The sequence below is a fragment of the Aegilops tauschii genome, chromosome 4 (genome assembly GCF_002575655.3).
Source record: "Aegilops tauschii subsp. strangulata cultivar AL8/78 chromosome 4, Aet v6.0, whole genome shotgun sequence".
Lineage (NCBI taxonomy): Eukaryota > Viridiplantae > Streptophyta > Magnoliopsida > Poales > Poaceae > Aegilops > Aegilops tauschii.
This window is the reverse complement of record NC_053038.3, coordinates 363,118,402-363,129,779: the sequence shown is the minus strand read 5'-3', so window position 1 is coordinate 363,129,779 and position 11,378 is coordinate 363,118,402. Positions and strand designations below refer to the sequence as shown.

General features: G+C 44.7%; 1 protein-coding gene across 1 annotated transcript; it reads right to left on the bottom strand.

Moving 5' to 3' along the window:
* Positions 1–8,973: 8,973 nt before the first annotated feature.
* Positions 8,974–11,028, bottom strand: LOC109765110 (uncharacterized). The gene is made up of 2 exons (XM_020323891.4): positions 10,707–11,028; positions 8,974–10,481 (listed from the first exon to the last, which is right to left on the bottom strand). The coding sequence occupies exons 1-2, from the start codon at positions 10,758–10,760 to the stop codon at positions 9,390–9,392; spliced, it is 1,146 nt and encodes a 381-aa protein (XP_020179480.1). The 5' UTR covers positions 10,761–11,028; the 3' UTR covers positions 8,974–9,389.
* Positions 11,029–11,378: the final 350 nt, after the last annotated feature.

Genomic DNA, 11,378 nt, shown 5'->3' with positions numbered 1-11,378 from the left:
TCGTGATAACTAAGGTCTGTCGACCCAATAGGGAGCGAAAAGGGTGGCACCACAATTCCCGCAGTCGCGTTGTCACTTAGCACAACTATGGTCACACCCAAACCGGAGTTTGAAAATAGTTCACTTAAGTAGGTTGCTAGGGAGTAGAAAAGGGGAGAATTAAACTAAGGTACTAGAATGAACTGAAAATAAATACTAACTGTAGTGAAAATAAACTATGAGAAGTATGTGATGTTTTAGATGAGTTTGCCGGCATCTAGGTACGGTCTCGTAAAGCACGGGCGCGGGAAGGAGTTAAGTTTTACGACTTTATCACGTTGTGGCTAAGTTAGTGCATGCATTATAGGATCCAGTAGTCTACGTCTGGTGGGTGCTTTCTCACATAACATTGTCTCTCATGACGCACCATATTGAGACAACTCAATCGTCATACTTCTTGTTCCAAACCTACAACGGCTAACATAAAGATACTAAGGTCACGAGGATCGGATGAAGGCAATAAGTTCTATGGACAACCGTGGCTCCTAGAATAATTGTGTCCCCCTCAAGATATCTACACCTGTCATGTCGTAGGTCTATCAGTTTACACAACCATCTATCTACTTCATGTGTGGCCTGGGGAGTTGGATATCTTCAACTACGCCGATGGAAATGACATCTCAAATCACTAAATTACTAGAGGTTAATAAGCAACACGCATAATTAGACAACACATATCAAATAACCACTTACTAATTGACCTACCCATAGGCAATAATTACTCAAATAAACATCACATGAAAGGGGGTTCAAAAGTTGTTACAACCCATCACGGAGACCGTGATGGAGGACAAAGAAGGGATGGTGATGGTGGTGATGATGGCGATGCGGTGGATGATGGTGGTGCGGCGGCGGCGGCCCATGACCACGCCCCACCGGCGGTGGCTCCCTTCGGTATTCCTCCAAGGTTGCAACAATTGTGTGTGTTCTTGATGATGGCGGTGGCTGGACATGGAGATGAGATGATAAATGACGAATGATGGCAGCGGCTAGGGTTGGTGGTGTATATATAAGAGTTCTTCCATAGCCTCCTCCCTTGATGTAGCATCTCTCCTTTGATCCAAGGGCTCTAGGTGAGCGTAATGCTCTCCTAAAACATCATGTGAAGAACAAGGAAGTCGTGGGAACAAACGAAACGGAATTCACGAAGAATCCCATCTAGAAAGGTAATTTTTGGTGAAGTTTCGAGCTCATACGAGCGGGTGTACGAATGCGTGTGGTTGTTCGGTTGGGCGTCTTGCGTTGTGTCACCCTCAGGTAAAACGACTGCCATTTCTTCATACGAGCTCAGAATTTGACATTTTTCGACTCATTGGACTCGTATGAACGACACAGATCCATTTCTGATTTTAGATCTTGATTTGGAGCACTTTGGAAAAAATGACTTTTTCACTCTCTGAATTGGCTAAGTCTGGGGTGTGGATGTCCTCCGTTGAAATTCTTTCATCGTGCGTAGTGCATCGGAAGTCCACATCACCTACAAGACACACAAATACAGAGAAAACTAATAAAACCAAACTGAAAATGAAGAATATGCAATGCTCACGGTGAAAAGAGTAAAAACTGGAAATCGTGCATATGGACATGTAATTGGCTCAATGGGACATGCCATGCTGAGATAATGTGCAACAAATGAACTCTAAAAATGAGAAAAATATGAAGCCATCACTCTTTTCTATCATATGTGGAGAATACAGAGGACTATAATGTCGAGGGAGTGACTTGGCAAGTCAGGGAGACTCAGTGAGTTCTGATGGCAGAGATTCATGTGTGAAGCGCCAGAATCTTTCTACCTGGTGTAGGCTAAAGTATGGCAAGGGAGAGGACCCCTTCTACGATGCCCTTGGTGCCCCTTATGTAATGCATGTTATGGAAGGCTTCCATGTGGCTGCGATGGGGCACACATGGATAGGAGTCGGGCATGGTGTCGGTATACAACACATTTGGCCCTTTTCTATGTGTTCATAGAGTGTTTGAAGGTGTCCTTGATGTCGTATGATGGAAACTTTCTCCTGAGGTGGTGTCGCTCCTCCTGGTGTCGGTTGTGTACCTTTGGGCTTTGAGGTGCCCACTTGAGTAGCAACGGGAGGCACCTCGAAAAGTGATTTGACTTATCATGTATTCGCATTGCAATTTAAATTAAATTAATTATTGATGATATACTCCAAAATTTATCAAAACTCCCGATGAAAGTGTTTATCATATATGCATGCTAAAGTTAAACGGTTGCAAGCAGTGCGTCGCAGGTGTCGGCCTCATATTCAAAATTGGAGAAGCCAGCTCAATGTTAGTTTGATGGCTTTAGTTCTGTTTGCACTAGTGTATGGCTTTAGCAGGTTGTTAGCGGACGCCGCTTTGCATTTTCTTTTTGAAAAAGGAAGGGCCCCCATGGCCTCTTCATCAGATGATGCACACAACTATGTTTACTTGGTTCAGAGGGTTAAATCTCAACAATGTCATACAAACGGGTATGTACATGTAACAGATAAAAGAGCACACAACTCGAAACAACCAGACCCTAACAAGATAACATGACTTAATCACATATCCAGTTATTGCTCCAGTGCAGCTGAAAAAAACCCATGCAACCGTCTCTAGTCTGTTGCACCCAAAGTACGTCGATGCTCTTAGGTAGGGTAGAACATGTACAGATTAAACTGGTGGATCCGTAGAAGACCTAAAAAAATTAGAAATTTGAATTTGTCAAAAACAAGGTCATTACGGCAATTCCATAATGTCCATACTGAAGCATAAAAATCTTGATATATTTGCCTTAATCTTGGGGGGAAGACCCCTCAGCCAGTTACCGTACATATTCGCCATACTATTGGGGTGGAAGATTAAAAGCAACATGCAACGTTTTGCCACACCAACGTCAAAATAGATGATGAATCGCTATGAAGTTTGCCACACTGACGTAGCTATGAAGTTGTAAAGTTGATTTAATGAAACTTTATTGCCGGCCGACTGAAAAGTTCGGTACAGTTCATGTATTTATGTGTCCTATCTTTAATCTGAGCCACAGTATATATACACTGCAGCTTGCGAGTACGAAAGCCCCAGGTTATACTAGTGACACTGTGCCGGGCCGGGCCAGGCCAAGGAACCAAACTAACGTGGGGTGGGGTGCGCCTAGTAGAGGTATAAATAAACGAGGAAAAGCGCAATGAGAAAAAAAGGCGGATCAGAATAAATAAGCACGCAGGATCTACAGCTGCAGCTCAGTACACTTTTACATTATTGCTCCGACCAGGCCCGGGCGATCGAGTACACGCATACCATATCGTCCCTTCGACGCTACCGGCCGGACCGTCGGATCGCGTGATCGGTCGGTTCACACTTTCACGGCTTGCAGGAGAGTATCTGGCTTTCTTCCCTGCCCCCGAATCCGCCGTCGAGCTAGCTACATGCCTTGATCTTTGTCGTTGGTGCATGCGCTCGCCTGTGCTTGCATGGTCCATGGCTGCCCGCGAAAGCTCGATCTGAGGGCGGCTTTTGCTCTGCGCCAGCAGTGATCGAGAAAAAAGATGAAGCGAAGCCTCGATACTTGACGGCACGCGTGTACCGAATCGATCAGTCGATGCCCATGCGTGCATGCAGCGACCGATCAAATCGAGAGAGATCATGCATGCATCGAGCTGCTGATTAGCGGCTGATGGAGAGAGGCTAGCAAAGGACGAAGAGAGAAATCGACGGCCGCGCGCCGTTGATCCCTTCTAGTGTACGTGCCGTGCGTGTGCATGCCCTGCCCCGTGAAAGAACTGTCAAGCCGACCGGGCGGCCGGCGTGCAGCAGCAGCGGTGAATACGATCGATGTTCTGCAGGCAACAACCTTGTAGTGAAAGCCATAAAGACTGGGAGGAGTGGACTGGGACCTGCTGCTATTACCTACGTTCTCTCTGCTGCCATGAACCTACACCTGCACTGCACATTTAGATCGATCATCTGATTCGTGAAGTGAAGCAGAAGAAAAGCTTGTGCCAAGGGTAGATGCTAGGCTAGCATGCATGGACGGAGACACAACATATGGCATGAACGTGGTGTGTGCAGTGCAGCAGGATGGTCAAAAGCTAGTCTTTCCCGCAAAGCCAAACAGCGATCCTGGCCTATCGAAAGGTTGGGGGGCGCAGCGGCATGTCACCGGCCTGCTCCTAGACTCTTCCTTCTTAGCTAGCTATAGCCACACACACCACACCACACACCACGCAGGCCGAGCTTTCACCGAGTGGTACCGTGTGTGCTCCAAAGAGCAGACACAAGCTACGCTTCAGATGAGCAAACCTATCGCAGTTAAGATGAGGATGGCCAGAGGCTGCGCACCCAAATAAAGGGCATTGCTCGTGCTGGTCCGTGAGAGAAAAATAGGGCAGTTTTTAAAAGCACAGCTGCTGGCTATGGACAACTGGCATGTGACCATCAAAATTATGTGTATTGGCACTGCGGTAGTGTTTTCGGGGAATATATATGAGCAGAAATGCATACATTTTGTATATATATACTATAACTGTGCCACGTACGTAGAAAGTTTCGCGCTTCGCTATTTATGACAGGATGTGCATATTCTTAAAGAGCTTGATCCAATGAGGAAAACTCATCATTTCCAATCATGACCTAATCATGGCGTTACGGCCGTCGACACTTCTGAATTGTGTGACCTGAGAGGTTACATCATCTGTACACTGTCACTCCACTGAAAAACTGATAAAAAGCTCGCATCCATGTACATTTGCAAGACAGCACGACTTCTTATGCATATTCCGTCAAAGGGCAGTATTACAAAAAAATATATTCAACCATGTACACCGCGGCGTACCCATCCGCATATAACTTTTTTTTAACACGGTACGGGCGCAGTCGGTCATATGTACGCATGTACCCTCATCCTATGAACGCACGCACGCACATCCTATTCCTATGAGCACCTTCAAGAGTCTGAGCCGGCACATTATCTTAGATTGACGAAGTCGTCACAGGCGCCTTCGTAGTCGACGAGAACGTCTTCTCCTACTAAACACACATCGCAGGAAGGCCTGAAATAAATTCAAGAAAATGCGAGCACCAATGTCAAGTCTCGGACTTGAACTCTGATGGGCTGGAGATATCGTTGTCCTCCTAACCATTAGACCACAGGTTGGTTCACCCCATCTACATATAATTGATCATATCCCTTATGCCGTTCTTGACAGACATTTGCCTAGCCATTTAGAATGTCTTGGACTTTGGATGGGTAACTATAGAGAAGCGCACATGTTTATAAACGTTTAGATCTAGAGCATCACCAGCCATTCCCTCAAATCTCTGTAACACCCTACAGTTTTTCATTTGAGGAGTTAAGCCCTTTCTAGGCCTTCCTCAAATCCTATAACTCCACAAGAAAAATGCGAAGATAAAAAGCTCTATTGGGAGTTAAGTTTAGTGGGAAGGGATAGATGCAAAATACTTAACTCATCACATTTTGAGGAGTTAGGGTCCCCCCCCCCACTAGTACAAAACAGGGCTTTCGTCACAGGGCAATATTCACATTAGTCCCGGTTCAGTCACGAACCGGGACTAATGTGAGCATTGGTCCCGGTTCATGCGGCTAAGGCATTAGTCCCGGTTCACCTAGGCCCTTTAGTCCCGGTTGGTGCCACGAACCGGGACTAAAGGGTGCGATGCCCATTAGTACCGGTTGGTGGCACCAACCGGGACTAAAGGTTAGTCCTTTAGTCCCGGTTGGTGCCACCAACTGGTACTAATGGGCTTTGAGGCATTAGTACCGGTTCATGGCACGAACCGATACTAAAGAGCCCATCAAACTCTACCCCCCCTTGGACCGCCTTTTCAGTTTTAGAAAAAACAAAAGAAAATGATGGAAATGTCAAAAAAATAAAATAAAATAAGTTTCCCATGTGATATGTGGTCTAGTTGTTGGGAAAATTAACAAATATGAATTTCGACTTTATTTGCAAAATCTCTCTGGAATTTCTTAAAATGGGCATAACTTTTGCATACGAACTCGGATGAAAAAGTTTTTTATATGAAAAATCATCTAATCGAAAAGTTACATCCCAATTTAATCGGGGGAACCCCGTTAAACATTTTCAAAATCCTCAAAAACCTAACAGAAAAAAAGATACGGGGCTTTTAAGATCTGGAGAGGCAAAAAATTCAAAAAAATTCAAATTGTGGTCAAACTTTGGTCAAACAATGGTCAAACTAATTATTCTAGAATATTAGTGTTACTAAATAATTATTTTAGTTTTTTTGAATTTTGGTCAAATCTGGTCAAACTGTGGTCAAACAATGGTCAAACTAATTATTCCAGAAATATTAGTGTTACTAAATAATTATTGTTTTTCAAAACAATAGTTTCAAACTCAAACAGTGAAATGTGTCACTTCATGCTCAAGCTAAATTCCTGAGGGTTAATAGAATTGACATCTTACTATTGTCAGGAAAACAACAAGTGCAGACTTGGAAACGAGGGAGAATAGAACCCGTAAGTTAAGCGTGCTCAGGCTGGAGTAGTGAGAGGATGGGTGACCGTCTGGGAAGTTAGATGATTTGGAATGATGAGGGGTGCTAAGAGATTAGAGGATAAATTGAGGAGTGATGAGGGGTGGTGATTAGAGATTAGAGGTTAAAATAATTCAGAAATTTGAAAATAAAAAAAATTAAAAAAAATCGCAGAAATTTTTTTCAAAAAAAATATATCATAAAATTTCCTTTAGTCCCGGTTGATAACAAAGGTGGAGCTCCAGGCTGTGTCCACGTGGACGCCTTTAGTCCCGGTTCGTGTAAGAACCGGGACTAAAGGGGGAAGGCATTAGTAACGATCCTTCAGTCCCAGTTCAAAAACCGGGACTAAAGGCCCTTACCAACCGGGACAAAAGCCCCATTTTCTACTCGTGCTCCCAACTAAGCATCCCTTCTCCCCATGGTGTGGCTCTTCCATTGCCTCTCCCTTTCTGAGCTTCTTTATCAGTCCTTCCTCCTCTTGCACCTTACAAATATGGCCGTCCATTGCTATCGGTGTCAAGGCGATCACCAGTCCAGCATACATCTAAGCCACATGGCAACCCGTACTACTTGTTCAAACATCGTTGAGCACTAGCTACATGAACATCGGGTGGCAGATGAATATTTCCTCCTAAGACCAGTACTTGAACATTTGCCTTACCATTATTTTGGTTAAATTGAATATCAAAATTATAAAAATACCCTTCATCTAAACACCCCTCATTTTGCCCATAGTAACCATCAAAGTGGCTCAAAACACTTCTCAAAACAAGTCTTAGGCAAACTTTCATGAAAAAAAGTAAAAACATGCACTTTTCCCCATGAATAAACTACTTCCTCCGATCCACTTAATTGTCACTGATTTAGTACAAAGTTGTACCCACTTAATTGTCGCTGATTTAGTACAAAGTTGTACTAGTGCAACTTTGTACTAAATCAGTGACAATTAAGTGGATCGGATGGAATAACAATTTGGCTCACTTCTTTTCTAAAGCCTCTAGGATCACTTGATCACCTAAATTATTGTATCCGAACACGTTACACTTGGCCAGTTTTGGTTACGCAAACAATGGTTCTATAAATTATCATAGTTTAATAAATTTATGGGCACATGAAGTTTTGTCTAATAATATGACCACTCAGATATGTGCAAAAAGGAGCATAATTTTTTACACATAGATTTCATCCTCTAACTCGAATGTCTGATATTTTGTGAATCTTTTCTTGACATGATTTTTTCATTCCAGAAACCGTCCAAGTGGTAATTTACTCTGAGGTGTGATAGTTTTAGGTGTTACATGAGATCAATAAATGTTTAAGAGAAAATGTGAGCTAAAACCTATATATTGAGGGGATATCAATTACACGTTAAGTACGTGTATAGTGCAGATCTTGATATTTAATATGATACTAATTACACGCTAAATGTGTTGAGCGATCGCCATTAGGTTGTTGGATGGACGTGGTTTGATGGCCGAAATTTGTTGGATCAGCCCCTTTGGGTTTTTTATATTGGTATAGATATAGGGATATAGAGATTTAGATGGATGAACGGTGCATAATAGGAGAAATAATCACGCCCTTTCAGAAGTGTAGGAGATCTCCAATGGTTGGAAGTCCAAAGTAGCTTAATCAAATTAAACAAGGGCAAATGGGATTTGTAGAAAACAGAAAAATGGTGGAACTCCTTCCTATGCATTTTATTTGTCAGGAAAGGTGGGCATGCCAGACTACCCAATTGCAGGACTCATAAATTTGTGTTGCTCTAAATAATAATCAGTATACACATAGATAAGACTTCATGCTCATACATATTTAATGTATCATATATGATTTGCATAATTTCATAACTGTAATTAACAAATAGCGGATATATAGATTACCTTTACTATTGTTACGTATACGGACATGTTCATGTGCTAGTTAAGATCCCACCACATATAAATTGCATAGACATCTAACCATCAGTTGAGCTAAGTTGTATATCTCAATAATATGGGAGAACATATAGTGACCAATTCAGAATTTGTTGCAAATATATAGCAGCAGCCATCACAAAGGCATACACCATAATAATCAATGTAATTAACAGACTAATATGAGTTAAGTTTGGCTAGGCATTTTTACATACTGATTTACAAATAAGATCCATGTTTAGAGATTTGGAACCGGGGAATATAAGAATTGTAATATTGGTTGATTCTGATAAGCAGGCAACTATAGAATTAATATTTAACTTCATGGATTATGGTAATGGTTTACCATAAGAGCAAAGGAAGAGTCTAGGACTAGGAAACCAAAAATAAAATGCATGCATGCAATTAAGAGTTGATGCACTAGTTCTAGCTAGTGTGACGTGATCAGTGAAAACTCTACAAATTAAAGAGAGGAACATCGGAATACACTGATGAAACTAGTACAGATGGAATATATATAATACATACAAGTTCACTAAAAACAAATCAATCATACATTCATTTCATGCAAGTTTGCACTGAACACAATCTAATTAACCAATCTCCAATTCCCAAGTAAATGAAAAAACATATGACCATATATACCCATCATTTAAGTATATATCCATCCATATGTAAGTGTGAAAAGGTTTTTAAAGGTATATAACACAATGGACACGTACTACACAGGCAGACCAAATGGTGCAAAAGTGTTAACCAAGGAGCAACTTTAACTTGAATCCCCTACCTTAGACCATCATGAGCTAGCAGCGCTTCTACAGTACTAGTACCTGATGAAGAATTAAAGCATGAACCCCTTCTTTAATTTAGCACTCTCCTGCTCAAGCCATGCATGTGCATCCGAGCCGATTGACCAAGAAACTGCGGTGTATACTACAACAGACCGCCGCCGTCGCCACCGCCCGACGAGGAATGGAATCCGGGGATGTTCATGGTCCAGCTGCCACTGCCATTGCCGTTATTGTCGCTGGCGTTGCCACCCCAGACGGCATCCCCTTGGCGTAGAGCCTCCATCATGAACTGCCTCTGCAAGGTCATCTCTTGCCCTTTGCTGTCCGCCTGCTTCATTGACCCTTCGTCGCGCCTCGCTGTGCTTGCACTAGACTGCCCTAACGTGAACATCGCCGGCGACGGTGCGGGTGCCGCTGCGCTGCTCCCTGCTGCCCGATTAGCTTGCAGCCCCAGTTGGTACATGGGCGGCGCCGGTGGAAGTTCCAAGAACGGGAACTGCTGCTGCTGCTGCACCCGCCACTGCTCCAGTGACGCGCCAAAGGTGGCGCCCCCGCCGCTGGCCAGAGGGAACTGATCCACGCCGTCCATGTGGTGGTGCTGCTGCTGCATGGCGAGCTGCGGGAGGCCGGCGGAAAAGGCTAGCCCTAGGTTGGCCCCCGGCGGGTGCATCGCGCCCATGAACGGCAGGTGGTGCGACATGGAGCTGAGACCCGGAGGGATTGATGCGCCGTCGGCCCCCAAGGTGGTGGACGCCGCGGTTGATGGCATAGATGACGCGCCACCGGGCAGCTGCCTGGCTGAAGAAGAAGATGGCTTGGACGAGGACGCGGCGCCGGCGGATGACTTGGACGAGCGCTTGTTTCGGCGGCACCCACCCCCCACCGGGACGGACCGGAGGGCGCCCCCGCGCGTCCAGTAGCGGCGGCATGCCTTGCAGAAGTGGCGGGGCTGCGAGAGGGAGTAGTTGTTGTAGTAGCAGAACTTGGTGTTGGTGGAGTCGCACCGCGGGCACTTGAGCGCCGGCTCCGGTTGCGGCACCCGCGCCATCCGCGCGCGCTCCGTCATGGAATTTGGCCTCGCCTGCTGCCCGGCCGCGGCTTCATTGGCCGCTGAGCTTCTCGGCAGCCCACCGACCTCGGGCGTCCCCGCCGCCGTACCCGCCGTCGGACCCACTGGCATATGCTGTGCATCGCCTACTCCGCCACCGCCCGTCGTCCGCTGCTGCTGACCTTGCTGTTAAGTACGCACACGTAAACATGTTATAGATCAGGAGAAGAAAGGAGGACAGAATTGTCTGTGAATATTCAAGAGGAGAATATATATCTTCACGCTAAGCTACTTTAATTTTGTCAAATTCTCTTTCCATGAAGAAGCTGGATATGGACGGACGGATCGCAGCTGGAGTGCTCTACAACGAGCGAGAATTGAAGGATATGGAGAGGGAGGATCATGTAGTACCTGGTTATTCCAATTAGGCGGATCTAGGTATGCAGCCGCTGGAGGGAACACCATGGAAGCCAGTTAGTGTGGTGGATATATTTCCTCTCTCTCTCCCCCCCTTAACTCCAGCTTTTTTGCTGCTGAATTCAGATCTTTTCTCTAGAATTTGCACTTTTGCTTGTTGAGGATTTGTGTTTGCAAAGAAAAGGAAACAATCAGGGGAGAAGGAAGGGCGAGGTGGTGGAGTCCTCTACCTAGCTAGCAGGTGGTGGAGAATCACATCCAGCAGTCACAAGAGAGAAGACAGCAATGAGAGAGAGAGAGAGAGAGAGAAAGAGAGAGAGAGGAGGAGGAGGAGGGGGAGGAGAGAGAAGCTAGGAAAGAGAAAGGGCGGGGAAAAGCATGTATTTATCTTCTCCTTTTGTGCGTATGGTAGCTTTACATTTCTAGTTTTTGCTTTGTGGGGCTGGGACGAATGTTTGAGAGAGAGAGAGAGATATTAAAGTTGCCTTAACGTTTAAGGTTAATACTCCTTTTCCCCCGCAAAACGAAGATTAATACTCTTCCAGCATTGTGGAGATTGGCATGAAATGGTTAGTGAGTACTGATGAGTATTATTAATGTTTTGCTAGGATGAGAAAATTCAAAAGAAAGAAAAACCTTCAAAAATCCTAAATAGTGGGGAGTCTT

Excerpts from the sequence above, each read along its gene's own strand:
- LOC109765110 (XM_020323891.4), bottom strand. The coding sequence starts at position 10,760 with ATGGTGTTCCCTCCAGCGGCTGCATACCTAGATCCGCCTAATTGGAAT. Across the intron at positions 10,482-10,706 it reads CGCCTAATTGGAATAACCAG|CAAGGTCAGCAGCAGCGGAC; the intron begins GTACTACATGAT and ends CGTACTTAACAG.